The sequence below is a fragment of the Vombatus ursinus genome, unplaced genomic scaffold, assembly GCF_900497805.2.
Source record: "Vombatus ursinus unplaced genomic scaffold, bare-nosed wombat genome assembly UNPS02014799.1, whole genome shotgun sequence".
In the NCBI taxonomy this organism is placed as follows: domain Eukaryota; kingdom Metazoa; phylum Chordata; class Mammalia; order Diprotodontia; family Vombatidae; genus Vombatus; species Vombatus ursinus.
This window is the reverse complement of record NW_020954577.1, coordinates 26,304,354-26,324,806: the sequence shown is the minus strand read 5'-3', so window position 1 is coordinate 26,324,806 and position 20,453 is coordinate 26,304,354. Positions and strand designations below refer to the sequence as shown.

At 42.9% G+C, this 20,453-nt stretch overlaps 1 protein-coding gene across 1 annotated transcript in view; it reads left to right on the top strand.

Annotated features, from left to right (window-relative positions):
* BFSP2 (beaded filament structural protein 2) overlaps positions 1-20,453 on the top strand; it is a 119,329-nt gene that overhangs the window by 98,067 nt on the left and 809 nt on the right. The window contains exons 8-9 of the mRNA XM_027871935.1: positions 19,977-20,041; positions 20,237-20,448. Coding sequence (XP_027727736.1) covers positions 19,977-20,041; positions 20,237-20,448 — 277 coding nt within the window. The remainder of the gene's footprint in view (positions 1-19,976; positions 20,042-20,236; positions 20,449-20,453) is intronic.

Here is a 20,453-nt window from a genome sequence, read left to right as displayed (position 1 = left end):
ACATCTCCCCTACTGTATGCAGGCAAAAATGGACAATATCATTTCTTAGAGGTTTGGAGAGTTTTGCAATTGCTATCTCATTTGGGTCTCACAGCAACTTTATGGGGTAGGTACTAAAGATATTAGTACTCCCCCTGCCCCGAAGAGGTAACAGAGGCTTAGAGAATTTAGGTAACTCCTACTATGCCATGTATTCAACAAGAGTTTATCCAGGGCCTATCATATATCCAGGGTCACAGAACTTGTTGTTGTTTTTCCTTCATTCTCAAAGAGGACCATGACATCAGGAAGATGATGCATGACAGGCAAGTGAATTGGATTTAAGTGAAGGAGTTCTGTGCAAAGTCACCAGCCTCACTTTCTCCTCCAGAGCCATCTGGGTCCAGCTGCAAGATTATATATCAGGACGATTGGAGATGGTCCTGGATACAGTGGTCTTTTTAAGCTAAGGTCTTTAACAGGTCTCAGTTTGACTAAGGCAACACCCATTCAGTAAGGCTAGGTAAAAAATGAGCCAAGGGATGGCCCCTTTTATCTAATTTAAAAAAAAAAATCAGTCTTGGAGGGAAAGACCCTCAGGGTTTCTGTCCAAAACAGAAACAATTGCTATTTACATTCACTCTGAGCCAATCAGGGCCCAAACAATGACCGGGTGACCCTTAGCCTGGGACCCATTGTTGGCCAATCAGTGAGAGCCAGAGTGATTTGGCTTTAAGGTGAGGTCCTTAAGGATCTCATTTCATCGAAATGACTTTTAAGTTTCTTTTTATTCTGACTCTATCACTCTGCGTGTCTTCAAGTCCAGTGTTCCAGTCACCACACTATTTTTGTCCCATGTTAGAGTATCTTCTATGGCACCAGAATGGCCTTGCTCTCTGGCAGGGGAGCTTCACCTTTTGGGTCATGGACCCCTCAGACAGTCTGGTGAAGCCTATGGATCCCTTCTCTGAAACATATTTTTAAATGCAGAAAATAAAATACAAAGGATTACAAAGGAAATCTATGAGATTGAAATAGTTATCCAAATATTTAAAAAACAAACAAACCAAGTTTGGAGACGCCAGACTGATCCCCAGTTGTAAGGTACCTCCTTTCTAATATCTCTAATGGAAAGATAGCACCTAATCTGGGGGCAGACTTTGTCCAGTGTGACACACAGCAATTCAATAACAGAAGCAGGATGGGAACCCAGGTCTTCCCAGTCCTAGCCTAAGGCTCTTCCTATTACAGCAGGCTGCCTTTCTATGCTTTTTCAGGAACAAACTCAGCTGCCTAGTTTTTCCCTGGCCTCTGAAAGTTCAGGCAGCCACCCATATGATCAAAATTGTATCACTGGGATCACAGGGGACCCCTTTCAGGTGTGTCAGGGAGACGACAAGATTCAACTCCTTGCCACAGGATGGCTTTTTTTTTTTAAAGAATTTCTATCATATTATATTAGTCATTATTATGATTATTATTAAATTATTATATTAAATTATTATTAGTCAGTCAGTTAACAAGCATTTATTAAGTGCCTACTATGTACTACTGACTGGGAACACAAAGAAATTTAAAATACAAGTGCCTGCCTTCAAGGAGCTTCAAGTCTAATGAGGGAGATAATATGCAAACAAAGATGTACATACAAGATAAATACAGGATAAATAGGGAATAATCAGCAGGGATCAGAATCATTCAATTTTCATTCAGTTGCTAGATTCAAAGGGTCAGACCTGGGAAGAATCTTAAAGAATCTCTAGTTTACCTCCTTCATTTAATAGAAGAAACTGAGGCCCAGAATTGTGAGATGATTTGTCCAAAGTTATGTAGGTAAAGTATCAGAGGTGGGATTTGAACCCAAGTCCTAAATCCTGGGTTCTTTCTACTACACCATCACATCAACAACAGTTTTTCTAAAGCCCACTGTTCAGTTTATTCAACCCTGTGCTACGTGGGAAACTTTAAAAAAAAAAAAAAAGAGGTAACCTGTAACAGAGTCCTGACCTTGAAGCAGTGCCCTGTAGACACTCAGAGAGTGTTAGCTCAATGACAGCAATAAATCACATTTATATGCTACTTTAATGATGGTGGGGCAATTTCCTCCAACAACCCTGTAAGGGAGGTAGAAATGTTGAGGTTTAGGGGCGCTGGGACCCAGAAATATTGAGAGCAAGAGTCGCGGGTCCTGCTTGAATGAATTTGACCGGAGCCTTCTTTCAGCCAAAAACAAGGTTTATTAAAGATGTGTCATATTGGCCAGACTCTTAAGGAATTTGAACACTTGTGACGCTCCTGATGACAAGCAGGCTTGAGCAAGTCTCAGTCATTGGCCAGATTTTAAGAATTAGAGCCCCTTAATGGAGGTAAGATGGACCTTATATACAGAAAGACTGTGGAAGGGATCTAGGAGTGACCAAGTAGTTTGGGGTGGCTGGAGGAGGGGTCTAGGGAGGATCTGGGTGGGAGTGGCTAGGAGGTAGAATGGGATTTAGACAGGAACAAGAGTGAGAAGTGGCTGGAGGCTATCTGGAGGTAACAGACAATGGAGGACTGTGCTAAATTAAGGGTAACAGAATTGGGAGATTGGGCACACCCCAATAAGGAAAGACCAGTTGATAGGACCATAGCCTCAGGTGACTGCTAGAGACTTCCTTGACCAAGTGGGAGAATTCAAGGAGAGTCCAAAGCAGGGTTCCCTCGGGCCCAAATAAGACCCAAATTCTTTTTGGGGTAAGGGGAAAAGGTCTAGCCTTGGGCCTGTACCCCGTCAGGATTGTAATTATTATTCCCATTTTACGGATGAAGCGACTAAGGCTCACTGCTGCTTTACTGCCTGTGTGACTTGGAGCCAGTCATTTTCACATCTTTGAGTTTCAGTTTACTCATCTGCAAAATGAAGAGGGGAGGGATAGATGAGATCATCTCTGAGGTGCCTGCCAGCTTCAAGTCGAGGACCCTATGACTCACATTGAACTGTGGAGAGGTGAAGGGAGAGGCCTGTGGTCACCCTGTAAGCATGGCAACCAGGAGTCAGACTCAGGTCTTGTGACAGCACATTCCTTTCACTCTCAGTAGACACATGACATTCCTTTGAGGTTCTAAGGAGGACTAGGTGGTTTAATTGGATTCACCCCATTGTCAATCCCTTTCTTTGCAAGGGAGTTGCAACAATCCAGGAATCACAATTTCTTCTGCCTTCTCCTTCCCCTCCATTTCCAAATTACAGTCTGGAGAAATCATTAAGATTGAAGGAATTTGGAGCTAACCCTAAATTTAAAGGAAAGAATGGTGTTTAAAAACATGATCCTGGCATGGAAAACTCATTACCAGGAATAGAGGCATGTGTTTTACTCCTGACTCTTCTGGGGATGGTTCAGCCTGCTACAGACAGCACTGGACTGGAGAGACATGGGAATGGGCCTCAGTCTCCTCATTTGTAAAATGAGGGAATTGGTCTAAGGTCCTTCCAAATTGGACATCCTAGCATCCCACGTCATCCAGTCCATCTTCCCACACCCAAACAGGGCTTCATCTAAGCCATCTTTGACGCATAGCTATTGTACATGGTATTTTGAAGGATGACTCATCTCTTGGCCTCTACTTTACCCTCTGTGAAATGGAAATAGATAGATGTCAGGGACATTGTGCGTCATCAGAAATTGTGAAGATCCTGGTTAAAATGCCTAAAAAGCATGTCAGGCAAAGTATACCTCTGTCTTCCTGGGGCATCCACCTAGGATCCTTCCTCTGGATTTCTTGATATTAAATAAATGCAAATGCAGTCTGATGACTCATCTGCTGTTACTCTACCTGACCAACCCATCTTTTCTGTTCATACAAGTGTCTGTTTAAAATATATGTCTCATATGCAATGATACATACCCTCCTGCTCTTCCTCAGGGGTCCTGGGCCTGGAGGTAAGCCTTGTATGGATATTACAACAGTACATAGTGAGGCACCTTGGTATAGTGGACAGAGAGTTGGTCTTGGAGTCAACTGGCTCAGACTGGGGTTCAAGGCCCCCCTTTGCTGACACACACTGGCTGTGTGACCCTGGGCAAGTCACTTAACCTCTTGGAGCTCAAGGCAAATCTCTTGAATTTTAAGTTACAAAAAAGGTGCTGATCTGCTTTGGTAGATGGAGCTTCCTCACCTAGGACATCTCTATAGTAATGAAATCTCATGTCTAGTCCCTAGTCCTTATATAGTGATATAGGATATTTCACATTCCCGAAATGTTACTTGAGCAGGAAAGCCTGATAACATAGGCGTAAGTCAGGAAGTCAGAAAATGGTGTCCTAAGAAAAAGAGGTTCAAGTAGTAAGAAAAGCTCAGTCTACTGGTCTGATTAGGAATAAAGGCCAAGGCCGAGGTGCTGTCCACACTGGTTTTCCAGGGCTGCCAAGGGAATTTCCTTAGATATTTCTACTCTCTGTCGAAATGATAAAGAGTGGAATTCAAGGACGGTGTCCAATGTCCCAGGGATGCACCAAGTGCCATTCAGAGACTGTCTTAGGACCTGCTTCCCATGTATGTACACACAATACAGCATATTGTAAGCTGAAATAGCATTGGGCCCCCAACCTCGCTCTCCAGGGTCTCCCATGCGAGTAAGGCTGAAAGGACCTTGGCATGGATATAGCAGACTGTGGGCAAACCACACATGAGACAGTCTGCACATGCCCAGGAGAGATCTGTAATCTCTCACATTCTATAGACTGTGTAAACTAATTTGTCATACAAAATAGTTTAAAGGTCAGGGATTCTTACCCTGGGGCCCATGAACCAGGGGTTTGTGGGTAGATTGCAGGGGTATCCATGAACTTAGGATGGAAAAAAAAAGTCTTTATTTTCACTAACCTCTAACTGAAATTCAGCATGTCCTTCAATTATAAATCTAGGCAACAAACCATTATTCTGAGAAGGTTTCACCAGCCTACCAAAGGGGTCCATGACATAAAAAAGGTCAAGAACCCCTGGCCTATATAGGGGACCTCAAAAGTCTTAGTATAGCTTAAGCTTAAAGTGATTTGCCCAGGGTCACACGGTCAAAGACGAGACTTGAATCCAGGTCTGAACCAACTGGCTCCAAGGTCAACTTTCTACTTACTACATCAAGTTGCCTCACTCAATACCAGTGTAATATTCGAGTAGGACTTGCCTCCAGGCCCAGACTTCAGACTGCACTAGGACTTTTTTTTTTTTGCACTAGGACTTTTGAGACACCCTATAGAAACCAGTAAGTATAGGCCTCATCTGTATAATCAAGTTATCTTCAAATACAAAGGCAATGGTAGCTCCCAAAGGCCCGACATTAAAACACAGTTGATTACCGTGAACAAATGGAAACCACAGGCATGCAATTCCATTGCTGTTAGTGTCGATTACTGTATAAGACAGTGTTGCTTAACTCCTTTTCTGGATACTGGAAGGTATTGGATAGGAATTGTTTATTGGGGAGTAGTTTTTTAAAGAATTTCCTTTTTATAGGGCAGCTAGATGGTGCAGTGGATAGAGTACTGGCCCTGGATTCAGGAAGACCTGAATTCAAATCCAGTCTCAGATACTTGACACTTACTAGCTGTGTGACCCTGGGCAAATCACTTGACCCCATTGCCTAGCCAAAAAAAAAAAAAAATTCCTTTTTATTATGAATTCATCAAATATCAAGAAACATGAATATTTAAACAAAGAACATAAAAGAAGACTGAACATGTCAACTTCCATTACTCACACTTTGGGTTTTATTAAAAGTGTGCACTCAATTCAGCGCAACAGCAACAAAAGTGTCCTGTGGACCTGCATTCCCTGCTGAATCTCTCTCCACTTTCCAAGAGTGATTGTTGCATGAAAATAAAACATATCAGTACAAAAAAAGAATTTTAAATGAATTCATGTTATAATTATATTATGGGATTTTATTTTTTTTTAGTATTTATTTTTTGCCCCAGATGGGCACCATTTCCCAACCAATGAAAATCACTTGCCACAAGGAGACCAGAAGAACCTAAGCATCACTTCAGGCAGCAAACAATTGATCTCCTTGCCAGGCATAGAAATATGGCAGTTAAAAGGCAATGCTGGTGGCCTTTTGTATGGTTTTAGGGAAAGGAGAGAAGCAGTTGAGGAGAGAACAAGTTTATAGAAAGCTTGGTGAAGGACCCAATTTAGTGGGATCATCCCAAGGGCATTAAGGGAAGACACTTGAAGAAGGACAATAAACAGGTAAAAAATGGAGAAGATCTGTCCAAATTTCCCTAACACACTCTTCTCCTCATCACTGACAATGACGCTGTCATATTTGGACTCCCACAGTACAATCCTTGAGGTATTGCATGAGATAGCAGAAATGGAAGAAAACAAAGATGGAGAGATCAGTTGGATTAGACTAAATAGGCACAGAGGATGCAGAGATGACACAGTTTTGAGGGTGTTGAGAGATTAATTCTCAAAATATTTGAAAGAAAGGAAAATGTCAAACTTCTAAAAAAGACGGATTGTTATTGTTTAAAAAAGTGATCAAGGGCATATCATTAGATATTATTATTATTAGATAATTAAAATGCAACCTTCTTATGAATAGAGATTGTTTCATTCATTGTATGTGCACATACTAAGTGATTAATAAATACCGGTTGATTGGTCTTTAGCTATGTTATGCCTACTTTTCAATTTGACTCTAGCCTAACATCCTCCCACTGCCTCCCAACATATACCCAAATTTCCTGCCTTCTTACATTGGCTTACATTCTTCCTTGTGCCTGAAACACTTCCAACATTTTCTGAAATCTTACCCAACCTATAAAGCCCAACTAAAGCGCTATTTCCTCCAGGAAACCTCCCCTGCCTCCCTTCTAGTAAGCTTTCTCTCTTGTACCTCATATGGCACCTTGTTTGCCCCTCTCATTTGAAAAATTATCAATATCTTTTTCATATTATCTTCATTTCTAGATATTTCCCTCAACTAGCAATATATTGCTTATAAAATAAATTAAAAAGAAAGAGAATAAAAAGCATTTCATTGAAACTAACCAGCAAGTTGATCTATTCTGATAATGCCATGGAGTCCCCTTTTCCTCAAAGAAGAAAAGGAAGTACATTTTCTCATCTCTTCTCCAAGGCCAACTGGGGCATAAGAACCCTTACTACCTGCCAATGCATACAAGAAGGTCATACATATCTATGGGCCCTGGGATGGATTGGGGTGGGTGTAGGGGAGCCATTTCCCCTCTCTGGGTTTCATTTTCTTTCTCTGTAAATAATAGTAGTAATCTCAATAATTGCTAAGGTTTCCTCCAGGCCTGAATCCTCTGAAGACCTATGAATTGTCTTGAAGATACCAAAGCAACTTGCAAAACGAAAGGGTTGGATTGGGCAGTTTCTAAGGTCCCTTCTACCTCCCAAACCTGTGATTCTCGGATCGCTCTTGGGGCATGCTGAAGGCTTGGGATGACTTTGGAGTTAGCTGGAGGAAAAGAGATCCTGGAGGATTGACCTCTGTTGAGAGATGTGTATCATTTGTTCAGGTCTTACAATTAATTGTTATTCAGATTATCATATAGAGATCGTTGTTTTATATTATTTTGTTGAGTTGATTTACAAGTCTGTACATATATCAATGCAAATAAAAAGGCATTATTGCATGATTTTTGTATACTTTTGATTCCCAAAGAACCAAAATGTAACATGGGTACCCAGAAACCCCAGTGGTGCGGCCATCACCAGCAAGAGGAATAGCTACAGGGTGAAACCATCCCAAGTCAGCTCCAAATCCTTCCTCTTGTGATGGCTTCTGCCAATTCGAAGCAAGTCTCCAAATCGTATGAACCAAATCTTCTAGACTAAAGGACAAGGAGGTCAGCAGGCTACTGGTGATTTCGGGGTCATCACAGTGTCAACAAACTACTTTAATCAATCTCCTGCCAAGGTTGGGCAAATAGTTGGTTACCAGCTGTTAGCTAATTAATCATGGGTTAAGAAGATTATCACAGACACTCCAGGAAAGACGCCATAGGACTGGCCAAGTCAGGATGACCTAGGTGCCTCCGTGAGTACTGGCTGTGTGGTCAAAGGCTGTTCGTTGAACTTTTCAGTTTCCCAAGCAGCCTCCTAACTGTTGCAAACCAGCTGGTGGTCTTTGTCTCTGTCTGGACTTTCTCCACCACGCCACAGCTGACTCTACACTGTGGAATTTCACTCTGCCCCTGCAGCTTCCTCATTCTGGAAAGTCATTCCCCGCCCCTTCCTCTGATTGCTTGGTTCCTCTTGCGTTTTAAGGAAGGTGCTCAGGCCATCCCAGGCCATTCCTCTCTGTTCCTCTCCTTACTCTCCAGAGTTTCTCCATTATGCCCCAAGCAGGTACTTTATTCCTCTTCTTCTCCTTTCCCCCACTCCAATATTCAGCTGCTTTTTATGTGTTGTCTTCCCTACTAGCATGTAAGCTCCTGAAGGGTAGGGACTGTCTTTCTGCTTGCATTTGTATTATTCCCAGTGTTTAATACAGTGGGTGGGATGCAGTAAGTGTTTAATAAATGCTTAATACTTGATCTGCATGGGTAGGAGTAGCCCCACTGGAAGCTCCCCACACAAATGAAGTCATGAGTCTAGAGAATCGACGTTGAATTGGGATCCCTCAGATGACCACCCAACCTACCAGTCAGCCCTAGATCTGCCCTGCAATGAGGAGAGTGAATCTTTGGCTCACTTAAAGGGGGTTGGAGGCAGCCGATAGGTTGTTGAAATGTGGCTTCTTAAAAAGTGTTACAAGGGAAAGCTCACTGGGGAGAGGATGGGATAAATTATATTCAATCATGAGTGTTATATTAAGGTAGAGGCCATCAGAAACCTTTCTTTTAAAGAGATTTTTAAAAGAAAGGATGTGGAAGGTTGAGAGCACTAGGGGAGCAAAAGGAGCGGGGTCCCCATCACCACCTGATGGGGAGGGCTTTCTGTCTGCTGTGCCTCCTTCCTCTTCCCAGCCCTGAGCCACGGGAGGCGAAGGTGGGGGGAGTGCTAAGAATGACTGAGAGGGAGTATGGAAGAGACCAATAGACAGATGTCATCATCCCATCTCCTGTTCTCTACTCCTCAAAGCCCATCTACATCTTCACCTACTCTCTGCTCCTTTGCTCTGGTCTCAGAGGATGAGATGGTTTGTCTTCTGGCCAAGGCTAATTCCTCTACTTGGGTCCTCAGTCCCTGCCTGTACTCTCTCCTTCAGGAGTCTGCCCCACCCATCATTCACTCCCTCTTTTCATCTTTAATCCCACGATATCTTCAGGCTCTTTCACTGCCTAAAAACCTGATCAAACCTCCCAAACAACCTTCCCTTCACCCTGCCGTGCCCTCATCGTCAGATCTCTCTCTCTCTCCCCCTCTCTCCCTCTCTCCCTCTCTCTCCTTCTCTCCTTCCCTCCCCCACTGATAAAGTACTAGAAAAAGTGATCTCTATACCCTGCTTCCACTTTCTGTACACCAACTTAATCCTTTTCAATCCACCTCCACACCCACTCCTCTAATGAAACTGCTCTCTCAAATATCACTTGTGATATTATTTGGTTCTTTCAGTGGCGTCTGACTTTCCATGACCCCTTTTGGGTTTTCTTAGCAAAGATACAGGAGTGGTTTGCTATTTCCTTCTCCAGTTCATTTTACAGATGAGGAAACTGAGGCAACCAGGGTTAAATGATTTGCTCAGCGTCACACAGCTAGTAAGTGTCTGAGGTCAGATTTGAACTTGGGTCTTCCTGACTCCATGCTTAGTGCTCTATCCACTGTGCCACCTAGCTGCCCCCAAAGATCACTAATAGTCTTCATTTCTAAATCCAATGGCCTTTTGGCAATCCTCATACTTCCTGACCTTTCTGCAGCATTTGACCCAAACTGTGGGTTGTACTCTCTACCTGTATGTTCTCTTATCCCTTAGTTTCCATGACACTGTTCTCTCCCGGTTCTCCTCCCACCTGTCTGACTGCTCATATTTAGTCACTTCCCATGGTTCATCTTCCTCCTCCATCTCTTACACATGCGTGTTCCCCAAGGCCCCATCTTAGGCCCTCCTCTTTCTCTGCATTTTCTCCTGTGATCTTCTCTATTCTTCTGAGTTCAGTTGTCGCTCCTAGACGGATGACTCCCAACTCCATCTCTGTTGGCTGTCTATCTCATCTCTAATGTTGCTGAGCTTCAGGCTCCCTTCGAACTTCACACGTCCTGAGTCAATGTAGTCAGTTCACTCTCTGAACTTGCTCCTTCTCCCAAGGTCCCTATTTTTTTCTTATGGTACCACCCCTCTTTCAGTTACTCAAGTCCAAAAACCCAGTCATCATTGACTCTTCCCTACTCTACCCCCATCTCCCACACCCAATTAGCTGACAAGTCCAGTCATCTCTGGACTTGCCCACAGGCGTTGCTTTCCTCTTGATTTCCATTTTCCCTAATCTCATACAGGCTATTGTCCCTTTTCTCCTGGATTATTGTAATGGCGTCCAAACTTATCTCCCTACCTCCAGTCTTTCCCCTAACCAATTAGTCATCCACAAGCTACCAAAACTTTATTCAGAAGGCTCCGGTCTCACCACGTCACTCCTCTGCACATAGGTGTTCATTGGTTCCCTTTGTCTATCGTAATGGTCTCCAAATGTTTTTGGTCATCCACCCTATCAGCAAAAAAATTTTAGAACATTTTATGTTCGTGTGTATACATACATGTATATATAATATATACACATACATATATAACATACATGCAAACACATAATATACACAACATAGACATATATACATATAACACATACCTAACATGTACAAACATATATAACTTACATGATATATGTATATGTTATACTACATATATAAAGATAGCATAGTCCATATATAAACAATATACGTACTTACAAGATGTAATGGGAACTTCATCCATCCCTGCTTGCTCTTCCTGTACGAATTACTCTGTCCCTCCACAACAAAAAGGGAGACTGGAGGCCACCAGAGCTCTCTCAGGAAAGAGCAAGGGGCTAAAACAGGAACGTAGCTTAGAGGGTGAACGGGGGAAGGGAGAGCAGAGCAGAGTCAGGCAGGGAGATGCTGGAGGAGTAGAATAGGTGTGATCACGTTGGTAACAAGCTTCATCTCATAGCTGGCTATCACTGACTGTTGTTGGAAGGGTGGGATGCCGCCATCTTACCATCCTTCTACTGGCTGATCACACAACCTCGCTGTCAGGCCACAGGTTCCCACATTGGAGACCACTGGTCCACAATCTCCTTAGAGCATCATTTAAAGCACCAACCTAATTTCCTTCATATAAGGTTATTTTACATTCGTGCTCTTTTCCATTTGGTCAGACTGATCTCATCCTGCTCTTTGGACATCACAAAGGTCCTCCCAATATCTAGAATTCATTCCCTCCTCCTCTATACTCATTAAATCCTTTTCTTCTCCCAATTAAAGGTGTTCTCTCCTTCCTTATATTGATTGGGGCTTTCCTTGGCTCCATCGTACTCTTGTTTTATACACATTGGGGTGCATGTTTTATTCTCCGTAAACAATGGAAGCTCCCTGAAGGCAGGGGCTGTGATGTTGTTCATCTTTGCAGCCCCACCACATAGCACAGTGGCATGTGTGTAGTAGGTACATACTATTTTGGTTTGAAACATGTCTCATACACTTTACTTATGCTACATTAATTTATTTCAATTTGGTTGAATAAGCTAGAAGGGACTTTAATGCTATATGAGCACCGGTTCTGCAGCTGGAAAGGATTTAGTTTCCTTTAAGTCCAACTCTCTCATTTTGTAGATGAGGAAACTGAGGCCCAGGGAGGTACAAATTAGATGTCTAATTGGAGGCATCCTGTTTACCAGCATGCTTTGGTTGGCAGGTATTACATTCCTTTCAGGTGAGCAAGAGGGGAAATTCCCCAAATCACCAGGTGTCAGAGCAGTGCAGAATAGGGCCGGGTACGAATCTGGATTCCAGATTTCCAGAAATCTCCATTCTTTAAGCAGCCTACCTCCCAATGACGTTCTTGACCTTGCCTACCCTCTCTTCTCAGGCACGTTGCAGTCCAACTTGAAGGGATTACAAAGTCCCTGGGGTTGAAGGAGATGACAGATTGAGGACTGTCCTTGATTTTGCCAGAGGAAAAGGGCAAAGCCTTGGTGAACTGACAGCCTAGAAGAGACCTGCTTAAGTCCTGGCTGTTTTGGTCTCTCTATCCCTTTCCCCACCCACATACACCCCGAAGAGCAAGGTGTTTATATTGGTGTATTAGCATATACAAGGCAATATGTAATGTTATGAATTAGATCGATTTATTTTTCCTCATCTGTAAAATGACAAGGTTAGACTGGATGCTTTCAAGATCCCTTGTAGCTCAACATCTATGATCCTATGAATTGTACCTTTATTTTTCCATCCTGTGGTTTAGTTGGGAAAAGTCTTCTAGCCATTTCCAGAAAGGCTATTCAATTATTTTTTAAAATTATTTTTTCTTCTAAACTTACAAAGACCAACAAATCTGAACATTTTCTTCTACAAAAAAGAGGATTGTGTATGAAACCACACCTCTCTTATACACAGCTTATTTTTTAAGCATATCACAAATTCAACATGTTAGTTTCAAAACTCTATTGCTTATCTAAACTTCCTTCTGAATTCCCTTATATTCACTTCTGCTCATTTTTTTAAAAAGCTCCAACGATCCTCTTTTATATCTTTCCTTCTATTTTTTGACATTATCCTCCTCTCTTTCCTCCTAAGCCTATCTCTAATAATGATAATAATAATAATAATAATAAAATAATAAGCCTTTCACAGGTAACAAATAATCATGATTAAGCAAAACAAATCTATACATTGACAGCATATAAAAAAAAGGTACCTCTAATCCATCACCTCTGTATTAGGAAGCATGTTTGACCCTCAGTCCTCTGGAGTCATAGATCAATTCTTGAGTCCTTCCAATGTGTTTTTGTTTACAATGCTCTTGCTACTGGTCATCATCATCATCAAGCATTTATTATGTGCCTACAATGTGCCAGGCACTGTGCTAGACTATGAGAATATAAAGAAAGGCAAAAATACGGGGATATTTGTTACTTCATAAACTGTTCCAGTGATTCTACTCACTTCACCCTCCATCACGTCATACAAGTTGTCTCAGGTTTCTTCTAATCCATTCTCTTCATCATTTCCATTGATTCATGTAACATAATTTGTTCACCCATTCCCCAGTTGATGGTCACCCCATTGGTTTCTAGTTCTTTGCTTCAACAAAAAGTGTTGCTGTGAATATTTTTGTACATAGGAGTCTCTAGCCTCAGTTCTTTGTTCGGGACTTTGTAGAAGGGCCAGATTCTACCCCTTCCTGAACTCTTAGATGGGGGTAGTTAGATCCTGTGTGGTCCTGACCTCAATTTTTTAGGTTCCTGATACTGGCTTCTACATCTCCCAGTGCATCTTCAGCGCTGGCAGTTTTCAAGGCACGGTTAGACCGTCCAAGCTCAGAGTACTACAGTTTTCAGGGCCTTCTAGAACACCTCAGGTCCAAGTTCTAAGGACTTCTGACCTCTCCAGAGCCCTGGATCAAAGCCTTATGGATTTCTGACTACCCACCCCACCCCTACCATGAAACTTTCTCAACCCAGCACTCTGGGATGACAGCCCCACCTCGACCCTGGGGCATACAATGCTGCAGACTTCCGGTGTGGAACATCTCTGCTCCAAGCCCTGGCTGGTTTTCCTGGCATGGCCCTTCCCTACACCCCATAGGCTCTCTTTTTGTGCAATCCTAGGCTGACCTGTTGTTTGCCCTCTTGTTCCTCTTTGGATTCCTTGGTCATTATTTGTCCTGGGGAGCTCTTTTGTACATCTCTGCTGGAATCCATGTGGGAGAGGTGGACTCCTCTTCTTAGACCTTTCACTCAGTCATCTTAACCAAAATTCTCCTTTGACTATTCTTCTAAGGTGAAAGAAGTATTTGGGGAGAAAGGAAGCATGTGGGAGGCAGTGTGGCATAGTGAGTGTAACCCTAGAGAGGGGATCAGACGATCTGCATTCTGTTTTCAACTCTGCCACTTACTGCTTGTCTGGTCTTTAGCCTCAGTTTCCTCATGTGTAGGCTGAAGGGGCAGGAATAGTTTGGGATCCCTTCCCACTCTTGATCCCATGATAGATATTAGTGACTCCTTAACTTCCTGCCCAAGAACTCTTCAGTAGGCAGTAGTAGAGGAAGCTAAGAAGCCAATATCCATTAGACTCCCTGGAATTATCTATTATACACACCAATGGGAGTTTGAGCATGAATCACTAAAATGGGTAGCTACAGCAAAAATTTCATTTTAAGTCATGATTGTCAAGTTCTTCACCCCAATAAAAACTGATTTAAATAAGTTTCATTTGGGATCCTAGGCTCATAAAATCATTTCTTCCACCAGGATCAACAAATAGCACAATGTCCCAAAACACTGGCAGAAATGTCAGTGATTTGAAGCCAGAGACGACCAGAAAAGTGGATAAAAAGCCCCCAAGTAGACGAGGTGACTAAAAATAGTGGCAAATCACAGGGCTGTGAAAAGAGCCACCAAAAATGTGCTGAATCAAAATATATATAATAGAAAACCATTATGACATGTTTGTTGTTACATATACTTTGCATCAAAGCAGATGCTGTTTCTTTCCCTCTACCATGGGCTCCATATAGCAAAAGCCAGATCCAACAGTCATATGAAGGATTGGTAAAGTCAGAGCTCTTTAATCTTTGGAAATTATTTAATGTTTCTCATTTTCCTTGACTAGGCCATGGTATTTGACACTATTGACCATCCATTCTTCATATTCAATCCCATCCAACAAGTATCTGTTAAGTGCCTGCTGTGTGCAAAAAGAATCTTGTGCTAGGTAGCAGCTAGGTGGATAGAGTGCTTGGCCTTGTGTCCGGAAAATCTGAGTGCAAATCTGACCTCAGAAACTTACTAGCTGTGTGACCTTGGACAAGTCACTTAACTTCTGTTTGCCTCAGTTTCTTCAACTGTAAAATGAGGATAATAATAGTACCTACCTCCCAGTATTGTTGTGAGGAGTAAATGAAGTGCCTGGTACATTATAGGCACTAAATAAAATGCTTATTCCTTTTTTTTCCTCCAGCCTTTCTCCTCAGTATCTGCTCTTTTATTTCCCCTCTCCCAGCCTTTCCTCAGTCTATCCCTATTTCCTGGAATTCGGCTCCCTTCTTTGCCTCTGAACTCCTCCCTCCCTTGAAGACTAAGATCAAGCACCCCCTTCTGCAGGTAGACTTGACTGGTCCACCCATCTACAAGTGTCCTCTGCTGCACCCCCAGTCACCATGTAGCATTTTTTTTTTCTTGGCTAGGCAATGGGGTTAAGTGACTTGCCCAGATTCACACAGCTAGTAAGGTTCAAGTGTCTGAGGCCGGATTTTTTTTTTTTTAAGGCATTTGGGGTTAAGTGACTTGCCCAGGGTCACACAGCTATTAAGTGTCAAGTGTTTGGTCTGAAGTCGGATTTGAACTCAGGTCCTCCTGACTCCAGGGCCAGTGCTCTATCCACTTCACCATCTAGCTGCCCCCATTGGTGCAATCCTTTTGGTCCTCAACGAATTCTCAACCCATTGGAGAGCCTCTTTATGACTTGTGTATCCTACCTACTTTATTTTCTAATCACTTACCTAACTACCTCTCCTTCCCCTCAATCCCAGTGGGGAAAGGAATAGAATGAACTATATAGGCGAAATTTTTAAAATTACTTCAAAGATCAAAATAATTCAACTCAACACACAGACAGCCCCAGAGTTTTCAAAAGATACTCTTTTGTTACTGCATGTTCTCCCCTCACCATCTTCAACATGCATTCAGATGACTTCCAAATTCATATCCCCAATCCCTGATTTTCCCCCCTGTTCTATAGGTGTGGAGTCAAACAGATAGATAGCTGCCAGGAAATTGGGAAGTTAGGAAGACCTTAGTTCAAACCTACCTCAGCCCTTTCTTAGCTATATAACCCTGAACAAAGCATTTAACCTCTATTTGCCTCAGTTTTTCATCTGTAAGATGGGGATAATAATAGTACCTACCTACCAAGGCTGTTGTGAGGACAAAATGAGACAATATTTGTAAAGTGCTTTGTAACCTTAAGGTGCTATGTAAATGCTAACTATTATTATAGTTGCAGATTTCCAGCTGCCCAGTATCTCCAATTGCACAAGCAGAATAGTAAGTAGTAAGAGGACTGCATCTGGAATCAGGAAGGTTTGAAACCTGCCTCTGATACTTTACCATGAGTCAGTCTGTTAATCTCCCTGAACTTGGTTTCCTTATCTGTAAAATGGAAATAAATGGGAACACCCACAAATACAAGGTTATTCTGATTATCAAATGAAGTGATGGTGTCAACTACTTTGCAGACCTGAAAGCACCCAATAAACACCAGCCCCAATTAAACATGTTCTTAATTATCCCACATTTCTGACTGTTCTTCAGACCCCAAGGATGTTTCAATTCGTTCCTCTCCTCATCATCCTTTGGATCCAGTGTGTGACTAAGTCCTTTCTTCCTTTAAAAGGAAGGAGGGAGATAGGACATTGGCTAGACAAGGAAGAACAGGGTTAAATAAGGAATGGGATACCAGAGCTTGGAGGCAGATAGGAACCAGGCAAAGGGAGAGACTGAAAATGCCCGAGAGATGAACGCCACCTTCTCCAGGAGCCCTCCAGTTTCCTCCCCCTAAATGACTTTGTATTTACTTTATATCTTTTGCATACACTTATATTCTTGTTCTTTCCCCCAATAGAATGTAAGTTACTTGAAGTCAAAGACTGTTTGGGGCTCAGTATCTCTAGCACTTAGCACATAGTAGGCACTTAATAGATGAATTGTTGAATGAATCTAATGATTGAATCACCCCCATTACACTGATGATGGGAACAGAAGACTGGGAGAAAAACACTTTAATGTACTTATTTGTGCAGTCTTTTATTTTTCCTTCTGGGCTTTTAAGCTCTTGATGAAGGGGCGGGACCAACTTTCATTTATCTTTTTTATCTGCTATTTCAAATAAGGCTGTCAACTCTCTGATTAAAGATAATTCAGATGTTAGGAGGATGGAGGCCTGGGTGACTTTATAACATCACGGGGAGGTATGATTGTGTCACAGAGGGAAGTGACCTGGGGCATTTTGGGACACACCCAGGGTTACTGGATATGATAAATGGTTGGGAGGAGATGGTGATTTGGCCTCATAGGTGTATACTGGAAAAAAAAATGGAGAATATAAACTTGAGGGCAGGGATGAGAATCATCAGCCACCCTTAACTTCTGAGTGTGATTTCTGTCCAAGTTCTTTCATAGATCTTTCCATAGATGATTTATAACAACTTCTGGAGGCCTTCTTTCCTCTAGGTCTTGCTATGTTTTGTGGCTACCAACATGGTACTCGATTACCAATGTGATATCTATCCCTCATTTCCCTTAATGTGATGGGCCCACTCCCTTTGCTGACGATACACATTTATTACCTCAGTGTAAGACGTAAAATATCCCTTATAGGAATGTCTTATATGTGGTCATCATTGGAAATATGGTGGAAGGAAGTTGAGAATAGATGGGTCTTTGTGCCAGGAAGCATCTTGAAAGCAAATGTTGGAAGCAATGCTCAATTTCACATCCCACTCCATCCCTTCATCCTAGCCAATTCTCAAACCAGCTCAATGTCCCTCTGCAATGTCTGTACATATTTATTTCATTGTCTTTGCCATCTCACTGCACTCACATTTTGAAAATAGGCATTATTCGTGCATTGGTTCTTCCTATTTGAACTGTTAGATCGAGCTCTCTTTTGTAATTTTTTCTGCAAATTTTAATTTTTTATTCTGACAAAGGAACATTTTCATATACAAAGAACAGAAACCAAGGATTATGTGAAAATGTACATTTCTATTAGATTCAGCTTGCTTTTCTTATTCTTTTTACAAGTATAATAAAGTCAGCATAACTTTCAAAGTGGTTCTGCTTGTCAATTTCCCTCTAAATTTACTCTTTTCTGTATGTTAAAAAACTACAATGACTTTTTTTGGTAAGCCTATTGTTAGCTACCCTTTCTCCCCTTCATTTCCCCCATCCTCATAAATAATAAAAAAAAAGAAAAACACATCCTCATAACTAAAAAGCATAGTCAGGTAAAACAAACCCACACATTTGTTGTGTTAAAAAATGTATTAAGCTAATTTCTTTTGAGTAATAACAATAGCTAGCATTTGTAGATTGCTTTAAGGTTTATAAAGCACTTTATAGATGTTATTTCATTTGAGTTAAAGAATGTGTAGTTCATTATGGAGAGGCTAAGTGACTAAATCTTAGCTTTGTAGATCTTTATAGATCCAAAAGGTGTAGCTCAGTTCTTTGGTAACCGAGAACCAATCAAATCATGGCCAAATGCCAAAACGGACCAACATCCTCTGTGGCAAACATTTATTACATACCCACATTGTATTGGGGAGGAATAGAAAAATTAAAAAAGACTTAATCCCCATCCTCCTGGAGTTTAGAATCAGCTGGTTGAGGGAGATAACATTTTACATTTCAAGTATATATTATGATCAGGGGAAACCTAGCTTATAGTTCAAATTCTGGCTATGCGGCTTCCTGCTATAAACTGGGCTATCCAAGGTCAGAGGTAAGAGTGAGATATACCTTGCTTATATATAAGCTTTGAAGGGCACAGGCTGGTGAGTGGTCCAGGTGTGCCTATGTCAGCGTAAGCTCTGGGGGCAAGAACCGGTTCATTTTTGTATTCTTATTGCATATCACACAGTATAACACAAAAGAACACTTAATAAACGTTTAACTCAAGACTCCTCGTTTCTAATCCAGTGCTCTTTCCAGGTCAATCAGCAAGCACTATTTATTAAGCACCTACTACGTGCAAAGGCACTATGCAACAATCTGGGGGCACACAAAAAACAAAAAAATGAAACCATCCCTGCCCTCAAGGAGCTTACATTCTATCTCCGGAGACTACGGATACACTATACAAGGCACTAACCAGAAATCCAATGAATAATGAATTTCACAGACTCCATGAATTTTAGCAGGGACTTCAGTAGCTATCTGGTTCAGTATATACCCAAAAGGCACCCCCATGAAAACACCGGAGGGAAAGTGGTCTGTTAGACTCTGCTTTAAGAAGACCTTCCAGGAGAGGAAAGCCATCTCTTCCTTAGGACGGGGTCCATTCTGTTTTCTTGTAGTTTTCTTCATTAAGAAGCTTTTCTTGACATCAAGCCTAAACTTGTCTTTCTGCAAATTCTGCACTTCGCTCCTCGGTTGGGGTTCCATAAAACGCTTGACTGACGGCCACAACGCTATCTAATCTGCTTCCTGTATCCTGTTCTTGTGATGATCGATTATTTGAGGCCAAGCAAACGAATTTATCATCTTTATATCACCCTATTAGATTCCTAGGGAACTCTGTCCAGACCTCTTTGGGTCCTGTTCCTGCTGTCCCCTGCTACCCATCCTGCACAAACGTGCCCTTTATAACTTTTATTCGAGTCACTGTTAACAATTTTAAGCAGCCACACTAAGCCCAGAAGCCATCGGGTGCCCTTCAGTCTCCTCCCAAAGGTGGTAAAGGACCAGGGCCAAAGGAAGGTTCCGAACGTCACCGCCCAGCCTCATAAAACAGAGCTCGACTAGCGCTCACACGTGCAAGTCACCCTCCTGCGCATGCGCTCGCGGAGGCGGAAAATAGCCTTTTTTTTTTCCTACCGGGTTTCCCACTTCCCCAGTTCATTGAATTTCCTCCCTCAAATCCAAACGTGTAGCCAATCAGATAATTCGACACTCTCTGGGACTTGAGGCGCACGCGGGAGGGAGCCATCTCATTTGCATAGTCCCACCTCTCCGCCCCCACCTCCTCCGGGGCGGGGATTGTCCTCTAAGCATTTCGCGCTGTCACCTGATTGGTCGTCTCTCCCCTAGCCCTGAGTTTCCCCCTCTCCCTCCCGTCGGCTCTTTCAAAAGTGAGGGCGGTGCCAAGTGGGCAGGTACCGCCTCTTTTTTTTTTTTTGCCCTCCCTCCTCCTCTCCCTTCCCCTTCCCATTCCCTTTCCCTTCTCTGGGCGCGCGTGCGCACTTCTACCGCCCTCACCCTCCCCTTCCCGTGCCCGCCCCGCACGTTGAGCGTCTCGCTCTCTCCTGCCCCCTCCCCCCGCCCTTTCCTTTTCCCCTCTGGCTGAGGAGCTGGCAGCAGCAGCAGGGGCCGGAGCAGCGGCAGGAGCAGCAGCCGCCGCGGCGGGAGCAGCAGCGGACGCCCGAGCCGCCCCGCCTGCCCAGCCCCGCGTGCGCACGGAGCCGTAGCCGCTTGCGGGCCCGAGTCGAGCGGACCGTACCACCGCCGGGCGGCGCGCAGGGGGGACAGCCGGGGCCCGCCCCGCCAGCGCCGCCGAGCCCGGGCGCC